Source organism: Juglans microcarpa x Juglans regia, chromosome 5D (genome assembly GCF_004785595.1).
Source record: "Juglans microcarpa x Juglans regia isolate MS1-56 chromosome 5D, Jm3101_v1.0, whole genome shotgun sequence".
In the NCBI taxonomy this organism is placed as follows: Eukaryota; Viridiplantae; Streptophyta; class Magnoliopsida; order Fagales; family Juglandaceae; genus Juglans; species Juglans microcarpa x Juglans regia.
In genome coordinates, this window is record NC_054602.1 from 35,253,287 (window position 1) to 35,277,798 (window position 24,512).

Genomic DNA, 24,512 nt, shown 5'->3' on the forward strand with positions numbered 1-24,512 from the left:
TATAGAATAATGGATGCCTTTCATTTACTTTTGGACAGAGGTTTAATGATAGTAAGCTGATTAAATTAAATGGATAGTAGCTTGGTGGTGTATTGAGTTCTGCTTAGAATACTACATCTTCTGTTCACGCATTACTAAGCCGCACACAAGATTTAATTTAAGATTTACATGAAAAAAAAAAAATCATATTTTTAATAATAAATTTTATTTTTTTTTTTAAAAAATGAGCGAGACTTATTCATCATATAATTAAATTTAAGATTCGTTTAAACACATAGATGAGATATATAAAACGCCAGCGTGTCTTTTCTTCAACTCATCTACATATACGATCAGTGTTTGGCCTCAGTTTGTGAGTCCTGCTCATTGCCTTAGAATTATGGCTGAAAATCTAACATGAAAAAATGAGTTTTCCGTACTTTATATTATTATCTAAAGTTTTTAGATAAAAATCATAAAAAGAGAAATAACATGTCATTTGTTAATAATAATAATAATAGTAAGGTCCGGACCGGACCGGACCGGAGACTTCCGTCTCTTGCAGGATCGGACTTTGATAGTCATAGCGTCAAACCCGTGCGAATTCCATCCTCTCAAGCATCAAAATCCAAAACCCTATTCATTTTCTGGTTCGATATTATCTCCCACGGAAACAAAACCCTAGAACCCGGATTCCCTTTGGCCCTTTTGGCTTATATGTTCACTGCACGAAAATTTCCCCTTCCGATGCGTGTTCTCTTTTAGCTTTTAGATACCTATCTTTATCTTGTTTTCTAAAAAGATTATCGGAAAAATTCATTTCCTTTCCGTGATTAATTTTGGATTTAATTCTTGGGAGGTGGGGGGTTTGCCTGAGCCGAAGTGTTTTTCCTGATCCGGAAAAGCCGGTCGAAATTGTGTTGTAAATGGGCAAAAATGCGTTTCTGGCAGTTTTTTTCTTGTTTATGATTGTTCCCGATGTTTGCGATGCTTCCTTACTCTCGAAGTTCAGAAAGCTGGTCGGTGCGGTGCCTAAGGATTCTAGCATCCCAGTAAGTAAATTCTGCATCTTTTTTTATTGCTTTGTTATTGGGGTTACAAACTTGCTTATAGTTAAGAAACGGGTTCTCTTTTTAAGAGTTCCCCGTCGCCGAGTCCAGTTCCTTCTAACAATAAATCGAGTACTAAGCCAGCCGATGGGTCAACGAACAACGAACCGGAGCCTCCGGTACCAAAAAAGTCAACCCAGGTGGATTCCATGGGTGGAACAACACAAAAGAAGAAGGATGAGCAGAAGACCAATGATTCGCTAGTGCCGAGCACTGACAAGTGTATAGAGCCGGTGGATGTGACATGCAACGACCGTGGGAGCATGACTGCCTGCATAAAAAACTATCAACGCGGTAAATCAATACATAGCTCTTTGTCATATAATCAATTGTGTTGTTTTGAATTTTGATTACAGAAAAAGCGTATTTGAACAGTGGCACTTTATTAGCATATATGTTATGTATTGAAACTGAAAATGCATTCTTGGATGTCATGTCGTTGCACAAAATACTAATACAGATTTGATTATGAATGTGTTATGAAGACTAGTACTGTTAAAAAAATTATTGGTTCCACTAAAGATTTATATTAAAAGGCAGAATAGAATTTGCTTTAAATCGTATAGTTCAACTCAGCAATGCCCTAATCACCAGTACAACTGGCCGGAGCCTGTTATAAATTTGTTTTTTTCTCTATTTCTTCCAATGATTCTTTCAAATATAGAGATTGACATGGGCTACAAGAGGCTCAAGAGAAAGCAAGTTTAAAAATTGAAGAAATCTGCAGAGGTTTGCCTACTTGATTTATGAAAGATAATGAGAATGGGTTACTAACAAAAGAAAGGTGCTACTTAGCCCTACATCAGTAGAAGTAAGTGACTGAGTTAGCCTAGCCTAGCCTAGCCTACTATTGTATTGTATAGTAGAGTATAGTAGAGTATAGTAGGTGAGCTGTTTAGTAAAAGGGAGGGGAGATTTTTTTTTTACTTGTCAAAAAAAAAAAAAAAAAAAGGGAGGGGAGATTTTCTCCTTATCTGGGGGTTCACTTCATTCATTATGTACTAAAAAGTGTAAGGCTGATTAGTGAGGTCTTAAAACTTCATACAATGAATGATCAGCCATTCCATTTGTCTATAATTCATGGAAACCTTTTATAATTCCATTTGTCTTAGGGCGAAAATGGAAACCTTTTGTAACTTCATAGAATTAAGCCTATAAACCGTTCATCCAGCCTATAATTCCATTTGTCGCCTTTTCAATAAAATTCATATTTACCGATAAAAAAAAAATAATTCCATTTGTCTGAGGGGAAAAAAGGTTTCCATGTCTATAATTTTGGGAGTTGTCATGTACAAAGACTTGTTGATCATTGGCTCTACATCATTTGTTAAAATGAAATCTTCTGCTACTGTATTTATTTGGCTACAGCTCAGTTAAAGAAATCTACTGCTCAGTTTTATGTGCTGTTTATTGATACTGCTGTATGTTGATTGATACTATTCCATCTCACATAATTGTTGTCGAGTTTAAATTTACTCCCTTTTACATGTGGCAGGGTCCAAAGAATTGCTTGTTCTAGTCCTCAATGGAGGGGGGAGTGCTTTGAAAGTGAATCTTACAGTGGAAAGCAATAGTACGATGCTGGATATACCCAAACACCATACTGAAAGGGTATGGATCATTACCTGACAGTCTTATTTTTCTGCTTTATTACGCTAGGAGCTAGGAGAACGTCAATATGCTCTCTGATCTTCTTGGAAATGTAATGGCAATCTTATCTTTATGCGTAAGATTGCTATTGAAAGGTCATATTGGGCTGTAGGCCTTATCCATTGGAAATATTTCTTCTCCTCTCCTTTCCTTGAAAATTCAAAATAATGCTTTTTTGCTCGAGGAATATACTTGTTCAGGTAATAATATATGGCTAGAAGAACCATATCCTCATATTTTGAGGGTTTTACCTTAATTTCTGTCTAAGATCTGGAGAAGGTAGATGGGGTCTGCGTTACATGGCTCCAGGGTTTAAACGGGTAAAAGACATGTTGCGTTTGCATGGTCTCCGGGATTTCTCATCTTAAAAAAGATCTGGCGAAGGGAGATGGAAAAGTCAGGATGAATAGGGAATAGTTTTCTTTGGCAATTTCTGGCTAAGATTTGAGATGAAAAATCCTTCTCTTGTTTGGCCAGCTGAGTTAATAATTCGACAATATTAACCTCAGGTTAAAAGGCTTGTGGAGTACAACTGAGGTCCATGGGCCATAGGAGGTAGGGCTATGGAAGAATATTAGGAGAGGTTTTTTTTTTTTTTTTTTTTTTTTTTTTTTTTTTTTTTTTTTTTTTTGTACCGAAAAGCCGGTAGCCACACAGTAGTGACCCCGTCCCAAGTTTATTAAAAAAAAATTCTCACTTATGGCGTAGGAAAACCGTGGTTACAAGCCAAGCATCTAGGAGAGCACTCCTCCCAAATACCAAAACCAACACAAAACAAAACAAAGATCTAAATAGTAAAGCAAAAATTCTAAACAAGCCTATTTGACGAACACCGAAGGATAAATAATATTAGGAGAGGTTGGGGGAAGTTTTATAACCATATCAGATCTGAGGTGGGAGGTGGATCGGGTTTAAATTTTGGCATGATCTGTTGTGTGGAGAAAGGATCCTTGTAGAAGTCTTACTGGAGGTGTATTAAGGGCTTGTTGGGGGTTGCATTAGGGGTCGTAAAAAGTGCTTAAATAGCCTCAAAAACTCCTTAATGATAAAATTAAGTTGTTTGGTCGTTACATATTAAAGTACTTTTTAATATCAAAAAGGCTAAAAAGTACGTTTTAGGCTTTTCCTCAAACGTGCTTTTCAAATAATGCAGAACGTAGTTCCAATTTTAAAGAAGACTGTCAATGGATAAAAATATCCATATAACTTCAAGATAATTACAGTTTTGCCCTTTGATCTTATTATTGGTACAACATTAACTCAAATGACCTTTTATGTCATTTTTACCTCAAAAAGCATTTTATTATATTGTTTCTAAACAAATATAATATATTTGAAAGTATTTTAAATATATGGTTACCAAACAATAAATAACTTTTTAATAGTAGAGCTTATTACTTAAGTTCTGCAACTAAAAGCCCTAAAGCTAAAAGTTTTATTACCCACCACAATCCCAACCATGCATTAAGAATTCTTCAGTGTCCGACAACTTGGAGATGTTGAGTAATGCCATTCAGTGGAATGTTAGCTTCATCAGAGCAGCGTAAGACTAGGAGGTTGATGTCTTTAGGGCGTTCTTTAATTTTCGATACTCCACTAGGTTGAGAAGAGGAGGCAGGGACAAGGCATTTTGAACTCTGTTCAAGCGAATACTTTTTAGTGTCCGTTCTTGAGGGGGTATGGATGGCTATTTTTCTGGGAGCAAACTGTAATTGATTGGTGTTGCATGTATAGTGGGGAGTCCGTTGATCATCTATTGTTTCGTTGCGATATTGCCAGTGCTCTATGGAATGACTTCTTCAGGCAGGTTGGATTTGTTTGGGTCATGCCTAGAAGTATTGAGGAGTTTTTTATTCTTGAGAAGACTAGGTAGCAGCCACTAATACAGCAGCATGGAAAATGGTCCCTATTTGCCTCATTTGGTGTAGGTGGAACGGGAGAACTTTATCAAGAACTTCTTTATCAACACTCTATTCCTTTGGACCGTATCTATAGATTTTAATGGACTGAACTTGAATAAATTTTTAGTATCCTTTTCATCTTCTAGATTGGTGTCTCCCTTGTATATCCCTTGTGTACTTGGATTGCGCCTTTCGCATTTATCAATAAAGAATTATTACTCACAGAAAGGCTTGTTATTGAATTCTAGATCTTGCTGCTATATGGCCAATCCTATTTTAATTCAATTTACGGGAAAATACATTTGACTTTTTGTGAGCAGCCTTGCCTCATTCATGGGCTTGTTTAATGTTTGTTTTGCAGACCAATATTTCGTTAACCGATGACAAAAGCTCCAAACTCATATTAAATGCTGGAAATGGTGTTTGTGAGCTTCCTGTGGGCCCTCCTGTAGGAGCAAACTTTTATGTGCGTCTCCCTTCATTTCACAAGCTGGTGACACCAGTCAATGGTGCATACTTCTTGATCCTTACAGTGCTTGTCTTTGGAGGGACATGGGCGTGCTGCAAGCTTAGGAAGAGGAGGCATCCCGGTGGAGTCCCATATCAAGAGCTTGAAATGGGTCTGCCGGAATCTGTTTCAGCTACAAATGTGGAAACAGCAGAAGGTTGGGATCAGGGTTGGGATGATGACTGGGATGAAAATAATGCAGTGAAGTCCCAAGGACTTGTAGGAAGCATTTCTGCAAATGGCCTTACTTCTAGATCTTCAAACAGAGATGGATGGGAAAATGACTGGAATGACTAGTTATTTTGACAGAAAATTGTGGCGGCGGAAAGAGAAATTTTTGCTAAAAGGTAGGAGAAGTAGCAGAGGATGTACGAGAAATTAAAAAAAATAATAAAAAATCAATGTAGAACAAATAGGATCATGAAAAAACGAGTACAAAACTTTCCCACGCTTGTGTTATTTTTGAATCAAAAGTCGGGCTTTCTTGATCCTTTCATGTTATGGTTGAGGTCTGTATTGTTTTAGGATTTTGAAGCACGGAAGGTAAAAAGTATTTACCTTCTTTCTGTACCTTATCTCTACTCATCTTTAATTATATTTTTTTGGAAAGACTGAAGAGGTGGAGAATGGAGTTTAAGGGCATGTGCTTCCTATAATATAGATGAGATACCCTACCCGTAGCAAATGGCTGCTATGCCAAAGATGCAGTAGCTAGCTCCGTTGCAAGCCTTGTACAGTTAAGAGAAGACCCGTTTTTTTTTTTTTTTTTGAAGTTGATCTGTCCACTCTTACAATATCATTCATGCCTTTTATTATTATTATTATTATTATTTTGGTTAGAAGCTCCTATGATTTGGTGTTACATCACACGGGATGTGTCCTAAAACTCATATTTAGTGTGTGCACTCATTGGATTCAAGATTCACACGATTTTGGAATCACAGCATTAATATTTTCGCATGTTATATGCTTATCTTATTTTCATTCTATTAATATGTTATTATGACATTAAATCTAACTCTTGAATCAATTCTGAATTTTTCAATAAAAGAAATTCAAAAGTTAATGAACAATGCAACATTGGAATAAGATATGGATGTAATATATAAACATATCTTCTTCGATCATATGGTATAAAATGTTGTTCTTCTTCATCGTAACAGATGCCTTACCGGCGGTGTTTTCTTTTGCGGCTACTACATATTGTTCTTGCTTGAAATGGCAAACCCTTTTTGTTCCTCCAAAGTGATTTAAGATATAATAATGCTAGATACAGTCATGGGTTGCATAAATGTCGCATGTCGGGCACTCATTTTAAAAAATAGTAAAATTTATTATTAAAAAATTAATTTTTTTATATAGATTTTATATTTATTTACTTTTTCAAAATGTATATATATGCAATCATTACCACTTAAATGATTACTTGCTAGGTTTTAAACAGTGGCGCAAACCAGTCTTACCAGATCAATATCGGATCTTTAGGCATTTCGTAGTCAATTAGTCTCATCTTTTAATTCTTAAGCTTCTTACACGTTGTCCTTGAATAGTGAATAATAATAATACTACAAATATTATTCAAAGAAACGATGGTATTAATGGGTTGAAGTCTTAGCGATTTATGATGGTGTGGGACATAGTGATTTACCTTCCCCTGTTTCACACTATTGAAACTTGATGCTTAATCCCTTCCAAATGTTTGTAAAACATCACTATAAATCAACAACTACCACGACTTACATTCTATCTGTTTTAGTGATATCTTTTCTTTCTTTTCTTTCTTTTCTTTCCAGCAGGTAGGCATGATCAATCAAGAAGATGAAAAAGTTCCCCCATATTTTCCACTGGTCTTTTCCCCCATCACCACCTCCAAAACCAAGATCCCAAACCCATTCGCATCACATTTCTCAGTGATTATCACTATCCCACATGCAAATTCAGGAGCCATGTACCAAGAGCACTCTGAATTTTGCTGTTGAAGAGACAATGGTCCAACATTGGCAACACCCTCGCCAGGCCAAAATCTCCTACTTTTGGCTCACTAGAGCTGTCTATCAGATCATTTATTGATTTTAGATTGTAGTAATTGATTTTCATTTGATCCAATGGGCCAAACCTTTTGTCATACCAAAAACAATGTTGAAACTCTGTCGCCAAGAGAGGCAATTTCCGTTCAGCCCATCATGGAGATGTGATGAGCTGTTGAATCTGTCTTTCAAGTGCAGAAGCTTTCAAAGTAGTACAGAGATGAGTTCCAAGATTGAATTCACAGGGATAATGTGGTTTATGTAAGTATTAGATTTCATCATTAGTGACAAAGCAAGTTAGCAAGTTAGAAGTTGGATGGTTGAGAATAAGAATTTTTGGGTTGATTTAATAATCTGTTTTCCATTTCTTAAAGAAAGACTTGAAAGAAAAAGCAACACAATTAGAAATGGACAGATTCACAATACTCTAAAGAAATACTGTGCAGAGTGTTAACTAACAATCTAAGAGACAATAACTCAAACACCTAAGCTTCGAGTTTCACCCTTTCACGGACTGTTGTTGAATAATGCTCAACTCCCTCTTTTCTCAACCACTAATCCATTCATAGTGATCATGATTGGAAGATATAACAATTCAAAAGCAATTTACAGTTTATCCAAAACTTCCTATTGGTTTGCAGAGCAAGTTTAGATAATAAAAAAATCTATTGGAATCTTATATCAGGTTCAAGCATTGGTTGTGCCTTGCGTCAAACAGATCAAGATCAAGAAGAAAGAACTCCAAACTTTTCCAAATATAACATACAACGCAACTCAATAAGTTTATAAAATATAAATCAATGGAAAAATGAGAAATCAAACTCAATCTGTTTCTGGGTTACTCCCCAAAACTTAGGCTTAGAAATTTAGCCTAACATCTTTGCATTAAAACTCTTTCTAAACATCGTAGAATCTAGGAAATAGAATGAGAAACAAAAGAATGAAAAAGATGCTTCTATTGCCTAGCTTCTTGCTTGCTCTCCCCAAGATAACTTTTCTTTTTCAGGATCCTCCCTAGCGTCCCGTCCCTTTTTCCTCTTATGTACAGCACCTCCCCGCTGTCCTAACAGATTTCTCTCCCTCTTTTCTCCAATCTAGAACCTTCCCCCTTTACAAATGCACATTGACTCGGCAAAAATACCAAATTCAGTTAGAATTTTTTTCTTCCATAAATGCCCTGCAACATATAAGTGCAAATGCTCATTATTTTAAGGGCAAAGATGGAACTTTAGACTTGATGGCTTAGCAATATGAATGTCATGGTTATTCCTAGTACCACCAACTGCAATTTTCATATTTTTACGTGCAAAGTGTTGGCAGCAATCAATTTGGCTCCAATACTAAAATCTAATGCATAATTAAGTGCTCAACTATTTTTTGATGGAATAATTTACTCACATAAACTACTTAATTACGCATTTTTGACACTTTATCAAGATGCTTATACAAATTCCCGATCTCATGGTCGACTAGTTGAACTAGTTGGGTATAGGAGTCTTGTGTATTCTCAATCGACAATTGTTATTGTTTTAAATGTGTTTCACCGCCAACTAATCTCGACTGCTAACCTAGGACAAGAAAAGATGGTGGCCCAATGTGCCTAGTATACATCCGATGCCTAAGTTAGAAATATTTACGTATTGCCTTGCAATGAAGGATCAAAAAGTTACCTTGGATTGCTAATGCTGACTCATTATATAGACGTGTATTATTGCTAATAAAGATAGTTCAATTCTTTTCTCAAATCTCAGGAATTCAATCATCAAACTCCCTGGATTTACTTTAAGAAGGAAATGATAAACATATCGAGGCCAAATATCTCGTCATTTCCTTATGAGTAGATATTTTTGATTGACGACCGCTACCATATTAATCCCATTAGGCAGTGCGATCTCATGGTAGCGAGCATATGGAACGCCTGTGACCTTTTAACTCGTTGGGATTCCTTTATAGGCCTTACTCGATATAGTTGGGTCCATCTGGTGAAGAAAAAAAGAGCCTCTCCAGCTATTATTCCTTGTTGTGGGAAAAGTGTCGGTTGCCTGGTTGGAATGTCTAACCCTTGAGCTTGTAGCTCATCATTTCATCATTTCGTACCCTAGTAGGGATGTCTTGAGGTAATCTCAATCGCGACTAATATTTTTAAGGTATTTTCATCAAATACTCTATTCGTTCTCTTATTGAGCTCGAGTGAGACTTTCATTTTTCCTTGCTTATTGGTTATGAGTGATGGTCTTTATGTGGGATTAGTCAAAGAAAGGTCTTTTGATATTTAGTAGGAGCATAATCCGAGCTATGTCTCGCTAAGGAATGAATCTAAGCAAGGTCTAGGGTGCCTCGTCGGGGAAGTAGCCAGTGCAAGGTCTTTGGTATCCTGTCGAGGTACTAGCTTGACAAGGTCTTTGGTGCTTTTCGAGCTACTAGACCGACAAGATCTTTAGTGCCTTGCTAGGGTACTAACCAAAGTAAGGTCTATAGTGTCTTATTGGGGTACTAGCTGGGGTACTAGCCAGAGCAAGATCTGTGCTGCCTTATTGGGGTGTTAGCTTGAACAATGTGATATGTTCAAAAAAAAAAAAAAAAAAAACAAGAAGGAAGTTTCAACGTGTATGGAAGATTTACAAGTGATGAACCCAAATTTGTTGAAGATGAGGGCATATCGAATACAAAAGATTGTAGATTAGCCAGGATAGAACTCTCTCCCAATCCAATAGAAAATAAGAGAAGAATCTCTAGATGGCACCAAACAATTATATGCAAATTTTTGTATGACCAAACTGGTGAGGAGCTCTTGCAAAATAAGGACATAGTTACCGAGCCCTTAGGTCCCGGATGAACCTATTAACTACTTTTCTTTAAGAGCGCTCTCTTTTAATAAAATTCTTATAAATAGGATATAAAATATTTCTACTTACAAATTTAAGAGAGGGAGAGTGTGTGTGTGTGTGTGTGTGATACCTGGGGTGAGTGGGGGCGATGGCGAGAGGGAGAGAGTCCGAGAGACCAGCGACGGGATGAGAGACCAACAATAGCGATAGAGACAGAGAGGAAAGAGTGGGAGACCAGTGCGGGGGTGGGGATCTTTTAAAACAAAACTTAATTTGAAAGGATATTGTTTTCATAATTTTTTTTAATATATATATATATATATATATATATATATTCATAGAGATTGAGTTCCTTTATCAAGATGTTAGTTGGGTGAGGTTGGATTCTGAGTTCAATTCTTCAATTACCAAAAAAAAAAAAAAAAATGGCAACTCATTGGTAAGAGTAGTAATAGTAATATTAAGTAATGTAGTTATTTTCCATGTTTGGTTTTAAAAGTAAATTCAGATATGTGTTGATCACCAGCTGAATGAATTCAAGGCTGTGAAATAATGTCCTAGCTACTTGAGGTGCCTTGCTTTCCCATTCTTTCAGGTCTTTTGCTTCTTTTCTAATGCTTGCATCTATACCTTTCTTTCTTTGCCCCTTGGCTTCCATTCTCATTCCAACATTCTTTCCCCCCCACCATTCATTATTTATTGAATCAAAAGCACAGCAATTAATTAAGATATAAAATTAATTCGTGATTTTTAAATCATTTAATGACATTTTATAGGCGATTAAATGAATAATAAATAACTCAAAATCTTCAAAATTTCTAACTGTTTATTCGGGTCCACAGAGAATAATGCACGACTGGTCTATCGGATTATAACCCACCACTTTACAAGATTCAGTGGGCCCCGGACAGCATCAAATTTTAATTGATTACGTGTCATCAAAGCATCGCAAGGCATGCTTAGATGGACGCGCATCACACCCTTTGGCGTATTTTAGACCCAACCTTTTACAAAACAAAGAACAGTAAAAAAAAAATAATAATAAAGGGACACTCACCTTCTTTCGTCTGCTTCGCCTCTCTCTGTTCCTCTCGCTCTCAAAAATACTATAAGATGAATGTGACGTTGAAGTCCCTTTCGGCCTTAAACCCTAACCCTAGCTACGTCTCGTTTCCGTCCAAGATGTCGACGTTGGTGCCGTCTCTAAGGTTCGATCCCCTCCTCAGGCCTCGCTTCTGCAGGTTCTCTGTTATGCCGAAAGCTGTTTCTCCCAAGCTACTTGGGGCTCGTTTTCTCTCTCTTGAGCGACGGAACTCCTGGAAACCTCCGGTTCTAACTTACGCAGCCTCTCACGAGGAGTCGGTAGGAGCAATTTTTTGAATTTCATTTGATATTTTCTTTGTTTGCAAATAAAAATTCTCATTTTCTTCAGATGTTTGAGTTTGGTATTTGATGATGAATTGGTAAATTGAGTTATGTCCGTTCCGTTCAACTATGAATACGTATTTCGTGGTGCCGATATTTGGCCATTCTGATGAGAGCCATTGTCTGGAGAATGGAGATTTGACTTTTTCGTGATAGTTATGTTTGAATAAGAGTAGCATACACCTGGGTTGTTATAGATATTAGTGCATTTAAGTGCTGTGTGTTTAGGTTTATACGAGGCACGATTCCATTCTAAATACAATACCATTCTATTTTGCTATGATACACTAATGACGGTGACAAATATGACAAAGTGACGTAAGGTTTAAGTCCTCTTGGGTGCAAAAAATCTCTAGGGGCCATTGGACTGAAGGATTTTTTCCTTGAATTAACCGAGGTGCACTTGCGGGAAACTCCTTGCCGAGGGCCTGTGCACCCTAGGGATTAGTCGGGACGTTGTTCCGGACATCCAGTGCCAATAAAAAAAAAATATGACAATGGGATATGCCATCTCAGTTTGCTTCTTGAGCTGGAAAGGGATCAAAAGCTGTTAAGTTTGGATGGGCTTTTAGTTTACTATTAATAATATCTTATTTGATAAACAAATTGTGAAGTAGGTAATATTTTGTGGTTTATTTTAAGGTGTGTCTTCAAGTATGGCTCGTGCTATCTTTGTTTTGCACAATCATGCTCTTAGGTGGATTATATACATGGTTTAATCATGCTTTTTCTATTATGAGAGTGGCGTCGTGATAGTTTTTTTCCCTCTACAGAACAATATAGATATTGAAGTAGAGAAGGATAAGGAAGATATCAAATTGGATGCCGAAGGCTCACAAGAAGCTTGGGAGCAAGTTCTAGATTCTTTCAAAGAACAAGCCTTGAAGATGCAAAGCATTTCCCAAGAAGCATACGAGGTATACTCCAAGAAAGCAGTTATCATCCTAAAAGAAACTTCAGAACAGTTAAAAATACAGGCAGAAAAGGCAAAGCACGATTTGAGTGTGGTAGCAAAGGAAATTAGTGAAGAAGGTAAAGTATATCTCACCTCAGCTGCAGAGAATTCCCCTGAACCGGTGAAGGAGATTGTGGAGACATATACTTCCTCAACTGATGATCTGAACGAAATTTCAAGAGTCCATGACTTCCACGTTGGGATACCATATGGTATGTACAATGTATGGTTTAAGTTGTATGCAAAAGCTTTCAATGTGCAGGTTTTTCATGACAATGCATTTTGAGTGATTACTCAGTTGAATCAGCATGGGAATAGATGCAGCTTGTGTGAAAAGAATGGCACCAAAGATGCATATGCCAGTGCAAATTTTTATGATGTCATATGGTTTCGTTGAAATGAAAATTAAGCAGACAATGATATCAAATAATATCTAGTACTTTTCTTCCTTTCAATCTTTGTAATGGTGCTGCTAATACTTTTCAGGTCTGATCCTTTCTCTTGGTGGCTTTCTTTCCTTCATGCTGACGGGAAGCATTGGTGCCATTAGGTTTGGTGTTATACTAGGTGGTACTCTTTTGTCTTTAAGCATTTTAAGCTTGAAATCGTATGGAAAAGGAGAAGCATTTCCTCTGGCCTTGAAAGGTCAAGCAGGTCAGGATCTTTATTTTTATCTGTATAATTGCATTTTTTTTAAAGTAATTTTTATCTGTATAATACATTAAGGGCATGCAAATTTACCTTTGATAAACTTTTTCACTACATGCTCTTTCCCACAATAGTTTTTCTGTTTATCTTATCAGTTTCAATTATTAGAATATAGTCAACGTGTCTTGGAACGCTTTGTTAACTTGGCTCTTAGGTGTTTGCACCTGTAGACACCTTTCCATGTTATAAATACCGCATTCCTTTTAGGTATTTTTTCAGAACATGAAAAGCATGGCTAAAAAATTATAAATATTGTGGGTTTACCACTAACCGACCTTTGTGGCTGGATTTACTGCTCTGGTGAGCTTGGAAATTTGAGCTGACAGTTAGATCATAGATGTGCTGTAATCGAAGGTGCTGATGGTAGATGCTTTTTTCACCTAGATAGCCTTCTCAGGGAAAATTTTCACTATGAACAACCTAAGGAAATGTCACATCATTGGGACAGACCACCTTATACCCCATTGTGTGTCGGTACATTGTTGAATGACATTTTCATTTGAGGTGGGTTGGTTTAGTTTATGCCAAAACGATAGTAGATCTCTTTGCCAATTGGAGAGGATTACATTGCAATGCAAAAATTGCAGCAATGTGAAAAATGGTCCCTATTTTTCTAGTGTGGTGTATTTAGAGAAAAAGGAAATATAAACATATTGAGGATCATGAGAGGACGTTGGAGGAGCTTAAAACTGTATTTTTTAATACTTTGTTCTTTTGTGTAGCTTCCATAGATTGTAGTGAATTGAGTTTTTATGATTTCCTTCTCTTTTCCTATTTGTAATTAGGTGTTCCTCTTATACACTACCTGTGTGCTTAGGCTATGTCTTTTGTGTTTTTAACAGAATCTTCGATTACCTATAAAAATAATATTTTTTGACGCCTAAATGGATATTAGTTTAATTTTTAAATTAATGTGATCTTCAATCTCAAGATATTTCTCATTTCTGTATTGACCTCATATCTTAATTTATTTCCTATTCATCTCTGGCCCCTCTCCCATAGAGATTCTTGGTTGATGGTTCCGTTCCTGGCATGGGGATAGCCCCTACTACCCATCACACCCTGAGCACAATTATGTCACTTGTGATACATATGGAATATAATTCAATTCGGTCCAGATGTTTAGATTTTTGTTGTTTGACTTCAGATGTTCAATTTATCCATTTTGTTTTGTAGTTTGAACTTGTAAAAGAAGCTGAAATTTCATCTTGTTTGCTGTTTACTTTCTTGTTTTAGTTTGCACTCTATGTTATACTTTTTCTCAATTGATTTCTAAATGGGATGTTGGACCTGCAGCAATAGCAAGTATAATATCTTTACGGGAGATACTCACGCTGTCTCGGGTAACATATTCTTCTTTTGTGATGCTTGTCAAATGAATGACCTTTTCAACTTCTAATGACTGCCGTTTCTGATTATCCCGTTTGCAGGCTCCATCATTTCTGAGTTATTTTACAACCTTCATCAGGTTCTTATTATTCTCATGACTTATGTTTTCTATTTGATTCTTATAGAAAAGATGTTTTCTATTTGATTGTCTCTCCTTTGGAATAAAAACCAGTCTTTGGTGGACAACATACATCCCAACTTCCGTTTGTTCTTAACTATTTTGATAAAAAAGAAGTTTCTTATTTTCATCAAAAAATAAATTACGGTGATTTGTGTTGTCTAAAGTTCAACTCAAACGTTATCAGAACTCGAAGTGACTTTATGATGCTGATAGACTCATTATTCTGCATTGTGATGCAGCTGAATGACAAAATGAGAATCCTTGTCTGGCTAACACATGCTTTCTCCTCTTGGGTGAAAGCTAGACTTTGGATTGCTTACCAGCAATTTCCAACTAATTTCCCATTTGGGAAGCTGAAGAAAGAATCTCGGGTTAGAGAATGACTAGAGCTGTCATGCTTTCAGTAGAATAATGGCGCAAGATGCTGTGAGTCCTAGAAATAATCTGTGTGGCTGACCCCAAGTAGAAAACAAAAGGCTACATGCTTGAATTATCTAGTACATCTATCAAGAATAAAACGAAATCTTGTGCCAACTATTTGGTGCCCCATTTAGCCCTTTTGTCGTTTTACTTGGTTTTGTTTAACTAATCAAGTCCTTTTTGGAGAATTCCTAATATTGTTTTGAAGTGTCTGGGGTGAGATAAACAAGTAACAAGTCCCTTTGGAGAATTCCTAATCTTGCTTTGGAGTGTTGTCATCTGCCTCCAGAAGCCATTCTGTGGTAGTTGATGATTATACTCTGGTCACTTCAAAGCCACTCTCTGGGAGCTTCACTGTCTTCTTCCTCATGCCTCTCTCTCTCTCTCTCTCTCTCTCTCTCTCTCTCTCTCACACACACACACACACAGAGACACAGACACGGGAACATGCCCCAGCAGATGCCTTATGTGAGATAGCTTAAATTAATTATCTATTCTCAGATGAACTGTGGATGGTTCTGCATGATCGTCACTTATGATTTATTTATTTAGGTCTTATAAAAGCGTAGCTGATTGTGATATTTACTTCTTTTTGGCCGAGTAAAGATTGTTAGATGATTGCTTTTTTCTGTGCAGCGGTGCGGTGGTAGCATTCTATGTTTATAGGATCCTTCTGAATCGTAAAAGGAAGAGAGGCTCAAACTTGGAAAACCAAACAGAAAATTAGTTCGATTGTGCAAGGTTAGTTGTATTTTTACATTGTGCAGTCTCTATGTTTCATTTGTCACACTAATACTCGAAGAAGTTAAAGAGCTGGATAAAATACCAGGATTAAATTCTGACGTCAAGCATTTTACTCAGAACATTTGTTTCTTTTGTTTGGTAAGTGAACATATGTTTCCTGTTTGGAGCAAAAGCAAATTTAACCTTTAAATATGGTCCAGGGCGAAAGTTTCACTAGACTACGGTAGCTTTCTGAGGACAAAAATTATAGATTTCAGGGGCATTATTGTCCAATGGCTTTGGAGAATGCTTCGAGCGACAAAAGAGAGCTCCCTCAAATATGTTTTGTGCTTGTGTATTTTTATGAATTAATTAGGAATAATAATATAGATGTTACTATGATGTGGCATACGCGCTCTCTTTGTTTTGGGAGATGCTTGAAGGCAGTGATTTTTTTTATCTCCATCTTTTCCATGGGTGACCTCATCTGTGTTCATTATGGTCATGCCGAATTCTTTGCTAATGGTGGATCCTCTTAGATCGTTTGATCAAATTCTTCTCTTTTCTTTTTCATCAACTTATGAGCACGATGGAGTATATGTATTTCTATTAAATAAATCACAGTTCACATCTCTATCAAATATCACGTTAATCATGTTGAAAACTTTTAAATATTATACCAGTAAGCCTCTGCTATTTTCCTTCAAGTTTTGGATGAGATCTTGAATATCGCCCTAGATATATTTTTTCACAATATTATACAATTGGAAACACAGAATGGCCCATTTGCCCAGTTCACAAGCTCACTTCCACTTTAATAAGATCATTGTTAAGTTGTTCGGTTCCATCAATTAAGGAAGATGAAAGTAGAAGTATTCAAGACTCAAGAGTGTGAACCCCTTCCCTGGCCATGGGTGGGGAGTATTTATACCTGGTTGGATTGGTCCTCGCAGTGAGGATAGCGGGTGTGTCGTTTCATACGGGATCGGGATTCGGGTGTTCCTGCCACTTGCCTACCACGCTACAGACCAGTCAAACTTGATTATGGCGGTCTCTGACAACTCAGGAGGCACGTTGTGACGTACTTTTGACACCCTAGGAGGCATGTTGTGACATATTGAGCCTCGAGATGCATTAAATGCAGCGTGGCTCCTCTTCGTTCCATTAATGCGGCCTGGTTTCGGTTAGGCACGTCCACCTCTCTTACCAGTCTGGGTGTCGAGATTTAGGGTCAGGGAATGTCTCTGATTGTTCTACCAATGAGGAATTCTATGCATCATTTACTATTTACTTTCACTCTATAGTTTTTTTTTTTTTTCATAAGATGTGGGATAATAAATAGTGGCTAATGAGAAGAATTTTTCTCTACCAACAACGGGTCTCAACTTGAATTTTGAGCAAAGGACCCAAAAAGATGGAGGAAAAACACTCACCGAATCTAATTGCCAAAAATGAAAAGACAGACCATTACCAACACAAATATACTTGGTTTCCTTGATTGGGAGAACAATTTCTAATTTCTATAATATATGTGCATCCATTAGGTTACAGATCTACAGTGATAAGTAGTAAGAACACGAGGACAAACTTGCTACTTGAAGAGAAACAGAAAAACCCTGTTGAGTTGGAAACATTACCATCCCCCAATACTCAATCCAATGTGGGGGGAATGTAAGTATCAACTTCAAGAGTTGGTGATTGTCATTTTCACATCATCTCAGTTGCACCTTTCAACATCTCTCTACCAACTTTCAGACATTGCCACGGGACATGTGATTACGTACCTCTCCTTGATTGTCCAATGGCATGTACTGCGCCATGATTGCTCGTATTTCAGAATCCATGTATCTCTGCAACAGGTAATTTACACAGAAAATTTGAATTACTACAAAAGGTAGGCGCATTGATAAATTGAATCCTATGATCCAAATTAGATCCATCATGATTGATTACCGACCAAAACTCATTCAAATGCTTTGCATTTTTGGGCCTTTTTTGGGTCTATGCTATGTTTTTTAGCATATTCAACTCATCCACCCATCTATTGCACAAATTGTCCACCAACTCTTAAGGCTGGCCACCTATACCAAGTCCACCTGTTAAATCTCTCTCTCTTGTTGGAAGTTTTCCTTCCCTCTGCTTTCTTCTCTTTACCCTTTCTTTAATTCCTTCTCTTCATTTCAAGAAATATTACCCAATCTAAGTGTCTCGCAATTAAAAAATATCCCAGCATCTTATCATTCTCGCTTTCAATTAATTTTTAATATTTGACCTAAAAACCTCTGGATTCTTCTTCAGAATCAGAAGATAAGCTGAATTACCATCAGTTTCAGTATTTCTTGAACCATATAGAATTGACTTCAACGAGTGATATATGCATACATTTTACTCCATTCTGAATCAAGGTCCACTCACATGATTGTTTTAATGTATCCATGATTTATGCAATATCAGACATACCCGGATCCTGTACTTGTAAACTGCATACCCCCGAACCCAGCAGCAGCCAAGCCGAGAATAACAACCCAAACAAAGCTCCAGCTGACTGTTGTATCATCTTTACCTGGATTTTCCCAACAGATAAGTTAGCAGAGGAAAACAATTGGCATATTGCAACGGGAAATTAGTATTCAAGTGTTCATTAACAAATGACAATCAAATTGTAGGACTGAAAATAAAAGATTGCAGAATACTCTTCTTGTATATCAGATGAAACTCAAACACAGCCAAATCAAAATAAACAACCGTTTCAAATGAAAATTAACAAAAAATTTTTACCATGGTTCCTAGATGCAAATCTTGTAGTTTGGTAAATGTCAATCAAAGATTCAATCTTGTGGGTAGTGAACATAAGATGAAATTCAGCCGCCAAGTGTATCTCCTCCCAAAAACAAAATAAGACACTTTGAGGATACTTACTTATACATAAGTCATGTTCTTGCATGTACAACAAGCCACCGCCACAGCTGCACTCATAACTGCCCCATGTATTCTTGCATTTGCACTCTGGGCATTGGCAGGCCAGCTTCTCTTTGCACTCATCAACATCTGGCGCAAGGAAACAGCACAGAAGCATGTGCAGTGAGTCAGGTTTAAAAAAATAAATAAATCCTAGTTGGTAACAGTTAATTGAAAAAGAACAAAGCATGTGCAAGCTTATGACAAGGCTCAAGGCAACTATCCCTTTCCCCCGCCCCTCAAAAGAACAACCGTGGGCTTCTGAAGTGCTAATTGAAACCTAAAAAACTAAAGCATCCTAACTCCGCTTTGCATGTAAGCTCTAATCATAAATATTCTTCACAAAGTATATTCCGTAATCTTAGTGTTGTAACAATGAACAAGTCCAAGTCCTCAGGTTAAGATGAAAATCCTTTGACAATGGACCAGAGGAGCCTCAACTCTAATTGAGGTTTCAATTCACAACTTCATCAGTTTTACTATGTATATGATGCCCCATTTTATTAATGGGAGAGACCAAGGTTAACCATACCTTCGCAGGCATTGACTCCATCACCCTTGAATCCTGGTGGACACTTGCAACCTTTGGAGTCATCATCCTATTTACTCGGTGTTTCCCATTAGATCAGAAACAAGAAGACAGGATAATGTGAAATTTGTGCGTCATTAATTGACTTAAAGCTGGAAAACTCACAACACAAGCAGAGTAAGTCATGCCATCCTGGGATTTCTTCCAACAACCTCCATTATTAATTTCACAACGTAAAGCTCCTGAAGCTGTTAAACCAAGCACAATCATGTCATAAATAGAAATGAAACAGATGAATCAAAACAAACGTAGCAGTTTTCTCATAAATTGAAACCACCTAATTAGAGTCAACACCACATGTCTAAAGACCACACCAGGCGCAACCCATTAATCTCTAGATATTTCCACCTAATTAGAGCTACATATGATTTATAACCCTACCGACCCCACCAATGCCAAAGGGGGAAAACCCCCCAATACGACTTTTATCAGGGAGCTAATTCTGTTCTAGTTTAAGAGTTCCGTTATTACCAGCACAGTCCTGGCCAATTTTTCTTTTCATCTTCAAATTTTTTAGTGTTAGAACATGTGAGGCCACAGAAACAAAAGAATTGATTTCCAGAAATGCAATGTCAGGGATGAGCACAGAGAAAACTTATAGACGGGCTGGTGAGTATGCTTTTAAGTATAAGCCTCAAACGAATGAGCCAACAAAAAAGGGGCATGTTTGCATACAAAAGTATTACTTCAAGAAGACCCGGTAACAAACAAGTTATTATGCCTGCTTATATCAAGCTCCTAGTTCCCAAGTCCAATTGTCATAGAGACTTGAATTATAGCTACTCAAACCTGGCTGCATCACTCACAATAGCTTTCCTTGCAGATTACGTTAATTTGGTATATCAGTTCTTCTTGAAACCAAACTAGCACTACATGAGGGGAAGAATTTTACCTTCACAATGAGTATAACCATCTCCAACAAACTTCACATCTTGCACAACAGGGCATTCACATACTCTTCCCCTGAAAGTGTCCTGCAAGAATAGTGAGAATCAAATAAGAACCTAGGAACAAGTGAACTCAACGAAATTAGAAGTTCTCCAAAAATTCCCCACAAAAATAGCACCAGTAATGTTGAGACAATGAAAATACCTTGCATGCAGTTATGTTGGCACCCTTGTCCTGCCAGCAGCCACCATTGTTGTTCAAACACTCATTTGTTTCTATCTCTGCAAGGAACAATTTATAGACAATAAATAACATATTGTCAAAAGTCTGTTTCAACAAATCAGTTGAAAATTGGGATCACAGATTAAGAACATCATCTTCAAAGATTTCCAAACCAATCTATAAAAGAAGGCCAGCTCACAAATGTAGCTGATCTGTTTTTCTATATAAAATGCCAGTTCAAGGGGCCATGTACTTTCAAGAATAGCTGTACCGAAAAAATGTTGGGGAAATAAAATACTTCATAGACATTCTGATAGATTTTATCAAGCTCATCCGAAGCTGAACTAAAACTGTTTCAGAAAAAGTCAAGCCGGTTCACTTGTTTTGCTTTTCTTCTGGTGGGTTGTTTGTAAGAAGGTAATAAACACACACACAGAGAGAAGGGAAGATGAAGACCTCCACTTAAACAAATGGCAGGCTCTGTGGTCTCTTCAAAACCTGCACAGATGGCCTTGAGAACTGCTACTTTGTCCAACTTACCTGAAAGCATTGTTAACATCAAAATAAAAGGAATTAAATGAAAAGGTAAACAAAATAAAAACTATTATGCAGCTAAACACCTAACAGGATCCGTATAGAGCTTCCTCAAACCTCTATACTGTCTGTTATTTATAACAAGAGTTGGCAATATAGTAACATCTCCACGAGAACCCTTGCCAATCTGAAAACCAGAATTGTGAATAGGCAAGATGAGCAAAAGCCTAGCATGGAAACAAAGAGAGATACAGACAAGAAGTGAATGTCTGTCATAAGAGTTCACCTGTGCATCCTGTTCAGCTTTAAGAACTGGGTTGTCCACATCTGCAGTAGGGTCTCCAACGCATTTTTCTATCTCCTTGAGATCAACGCCTGTTAAAGCACATCACAGGAAACATGTTGATAACATTAGGTTTCAGTCTTTAGATATGGAACATAAGCTTGCTCTCATCAGCCAGCACCTAGTACATTACATGAACATCCAAAAACAAAGACTCCATGTAAAAGTAAATGTGTTTAAATCAATTGAGTTCAGACATCGACAGAAGTTCAAGAAATTAGCCAAAATAGATAATGCCACGGCTAAAACAAAGACCAACAAATTGTAGCTAATTTAAATTTAAAATGGAAGGAAAGAAGTAAATAGTTGTTGGCTAATTTAAATTTAAAGCACAAGGATAGACCAAAACAATGGGCAACAATAAAATTAACCACTGGAATGATGGTAATTTAGTGAATAAGCCAATTCAGGGAGTGGCACATATATCACGCATTCAAGAGGATGTCACAGAAAACAATCCACCTTGATTAAGATGGCTAGGAGCAGAAATAAACCCTGAACCAAAAATCTGGCAAAATTTGGCAAATTTCGGAGATAAATCCAAAATTTATATAGAAAGACTGCAGTGAAGTAACTAATATGCAAGGCAAAATTAACACGTACAACAATCTTCTTGTTAGATATTTGAAATTTACAGCTTATGCATAGAACGCGAAGGAAACATGCATTGATATATCGAAACACAAGCATCCATATGAAATCTTGAACCTACCAAGCGTTTGAATAACTTGATTTGAGCATTCTTCAGTGTACTTCTTCTCTTTCATTGGGCAACGGATTGCAAAATCTGCCACATAGTCCCACCAAAGCCATGGCTTTCCACTTTCATTTGCCACCTTAAAGAAGCAAACTTGGCGTAGATTTTGAACCACAACATCCTTGCCATCATAGCCTCTTCTAAAATCCTGTTCAGGATCTGGAGCACAGTACCTCCCATGATTGATGCACTGAGACTTACACCGTTCACTCAAAATAAAAGCTTCTGGGCAATACCAAGTTATATAGTGCGGGGTGAATTGAGTGTACCCTTTCTTCTCAAGTATTTGAGCTGCTCCTTTAAAGTTCTTGGCAAAGTCGATCTGGCTATCACACTTTGGCCCACATTCATCATTGCTATTTGTCCAAAACTCATACTCAACCCGCTCATCAGGATGTGGAAGAGTCTCGGACCAATCAAGATTTATGTTAACCATCTCTCTGTTAGATAGAACTTTCTTGATGCTATCCCCCAAAGATTTGCTGATAAGAGCTGAAGGAATGGTGATGTTCTGTAGATAATCAGCATCGGCATTCTCCTCTTCAGGAGTGTCCATGGTAATTAATGGTTCAATCCTGTCATCTGCAACCAGAATAGCAGCTGCTCCACCATTCTGTGCGTTCCAGGCCTTCAAGGTGAAGTAACAATCTGCCCGCACATCAAAGTTAAAGCTGAAAACTTTCAAAAGAAGGAAAAAAATCCAAAAATCATGTAAGCGGCCTTCAACTTATGTCCTAATAAAACACTAAATGATGGATGACTAGTTATACAGTTAATCCAAAAGGCAGAAGCAAAACTTTGCGCCTGGGCTTCAATCAAATAAACGGGAAGCACCGAAATCCATGAAAAAATTCCTTCATAGAATCTTAATGAAGAGAAACTAAGCTCCAGTTATCAATTGTATATATTTACAAGGTAACCCCGTCGGTGACGAGAGTATACAATGCATCGAGTCATTGACACCATCTGCTATGTGCTATAAATAGCATAATTACAATCATATAAATCGATTTTAGAATATCCACGTCGTTAATTTAACAACATCGAATCGGATTCATAAGCTATCGCCAAAAAATGAAACTTTAACAAGCCATAATCTTCATTCAGGCTAACTCATAATTGGAAGGAAAACCAAAAAGATAAATATTGGGGAAAAAATAGCCTTAAAGTGTATAATCAACTAAAAGAAAGTTCTTTAAAAAAAAAACAAACAAGAAACCTGACCTCCTCTATCGACAAGAAGAAAGGTGGGTAGGCCTCCGGGCTTCGACTTGAAAGAGATATCTACGTCATCGAAGCTCTTGCATGCCTTTTGATTGGCTTTGGGGTACGTCACAATGCCAAGCATAGTTCCTCCATACTGAGGAACCCCAAAATTTCCTATTGCACATTCATATACACCTTTCAACGAGCTCGGTGAAGACACTCTCAAGCTGTTCTTCTCTACCACAAACCTTGCCACACAAAACCCACATAGCATAAACCAAAAACACAGCAAAAGCCCGAGCCTTTCCCCCATATTTTCTCTGAGTCTCCCTAAACCAATCCACAAAAAGACCAATTTACTACGTTTTACTCAAAAAGACCCAACAAAATTAGAACTCGGTTTAAAGTATATTAAACCAAATCTGATAATTAAAAGCTCTTTTTGTTTCTAATAAAATATGGATGTTTTTGAAAACCCAGATCCGAATGAACTTTTTGCAGTGAAAGTTGTCTGGGTCTTGAGCTGAAACTACAGAGAAACGTACAAAGGGGTTATTTCCTGCGTGATGATGAGTAAGTATCCCAAGGAGGAAAAATCAGAACGAAGGTCGGAGTTGAAAGCCGTGTCGGTTACGCTCAACAGTAAATTCAATCTCTCCACTTTTGATATAACTTCCATGTTGATTTATATAGGAATAAGAAAGTAGCTAATGACCCGTTTTCTGAAATGTGAAAAATGTTGCGAGAGATTACCGCCATTAATAAAGGGTCTCTCAGTCTGGATTTATTCTTATTTGTGTTGGCCTTTTTACGATGCTTTTATCAATTTTTACAAGATATACTAATAATGAAAGATAAGTATTTGATTGGAGGAGAACGAGGAACCCCACGTCGGAGAGAAAATCGATACGTATTTGCATGCAACCCAGGTGTCGAGGAAACTCGTGACTTCTACCTACATGCTACAGGTTCAACTGCAGAGTTTTTATTTTTTTATTCCTTTTGTAGAAAAATGCTATTTACATTTTTAAATAATTTTTTATTTTTTTAATATTTTTTTTAAAATTACTTCGGATATTTTAATTTTTTTTAATAATAAAGAAAGTGAATTTTTAGTGAAATTGCTATTTTTTTTAATGATTAATGATGTTAAAAGAAATTTAAAAAAATTCTCAAATACACTAGAGAGCACGCCTAACTAGGGCTTTACAGGAACCAGCCGGACGACCGTCTTCGACGTGGACCAGCTGCCGGATTCAAGAACTGGCCGAA

General features: G+C 37.1%; 3 protein-coding genes across 4 annotated transcripts; 2 read left to right on the forward strand and 1 right to left on the reverse strand.

Moving 5' to 3' along the window:
* Positions 1-465: 465 nt before the first annotated feature.
* On the forward strand, positions 466-5,786 carry LOC121264834. Of its 2 annotated transcripts, none has more exons than XM_041168138.1 (4): positions 466-1,031; positions 1,118-1,382; positions 2,584-2,699; positions 5,001-5,786. In XM_041168138.1, the coding sequence occupies exons 1-4, from the start codon at positions 906-908 to the stop codon at positions 5,442-5,444; spliced, it is 951 nt and encodes a 316-aa protein (XP_041024072.1). In that variant the 5' UTR covers positions 466-905; the 3' UTR covers positions 5,445-5,786. The 2 variants fall into 2 exon arrangements, with proteins under 2 accessions (XP_041024072.1, XP_041024073.1); XM_041168139.1 differs by having other exon boundaries at positions 469-1,031; positions 1,173-1,382.
* A 5,258-nt stretch (positions 5,787-11,044) lies between these two features.
* Positions 11,045-16,206, forward strand: LOC121264493 (protein FATTY ACID EXPORT 3, chloroplastic). The gene is made up of 7 exons (XM_041167686.1): positions 11,045-11,364; positions 12,201-12,594; positions 12,869-13,036; positions 14,387-14,433; positions 14,521-14,558; positions 15,657-15,761; positions 15,965-16,206. Exons 1-6 carry the CDS (start codon positions 11,116-11,118, stop codon positions 15,745-15,747), a joined length of 987 nt encoding a protein of 328 aa, XP_041023620.1. The 5' UTR covers positions 11,045-11,115; the 3' UTR covers positions 15,748-15,761; positions 15,965-16,206.
* Positions 16,207-17,241: 1,035 nt separating this feature from the next.
* LOC121264492 (vacuolar-sorting receptor 1-like) lies at positions 17,242-24,026 on the reverse strand. The gene is given in 13 exon segments (XM_041167685.1): positions 17,242-17,593; positions 18,204-18,233; positions 18,236-18,306; positions 18,663-18,791; positions 19,234-19,300; positions 19,396-19,478; positions 20,183-20,264; positions 20,383-20,459; positions 20,857-20,940; positions 21,052-21,121; positions 21,221-21,309; positions 21,990-22,682; positions 23,259-24,026. Coding segments are annotated over 13 exon segments (1,869 nt in total). The 5' UTR covers positions 23,554-24,026; the 3' UTR covers positions 17,242-17,494.
* Positions 24,027-24,512: the final 486 nt, after the last annotated feature.

Bases quoted from the DNA above. Each gene is read 5' to 3' on its own strand.
- LOC121264834 (XM_041168138.1), top strand. From the start codon at position 906: ATGGGCAAAAATGCGTTTCTGGCAGTTTTTTTCTTGTTTATGATTGTT. The intron at 1,383-2,583 runs GTAAATCAATAC...TACATGTGGCAG, and splicing joins CATAAAAAACTATCAACGCG to GGTCCAAAGAATTGCTTGTT. The intron at 2,700-5,000 runs GTATGGATCATT...TTTGTTTTGCAG, and splicing joins CCAAACACCATACTGAAAGG to ACCAATATTTCGTTAACCGA.
- LOC121264493 (XM_041167686.1), top strand. From the start codon at position 11,116: ATGAATGTGACGTTGAAGTCCCTTTCGGCCTTAAACCCTAACCCTAGC. The intron at 11,365-12,200 runs GTAGGAGCAATT...TTCCCTCTACAG, and splicing joins CAGCCTCTCACGAGGAGTCG to AACAATATAGATATTGAAGT. The intron at 14,559-15,656 runs GTTCTTATTATT...TTTTCTGTGCAG, and splicing joins TATTTTACAACCTTCATCAG to CGGTGCGGTGGTAGCATTCT.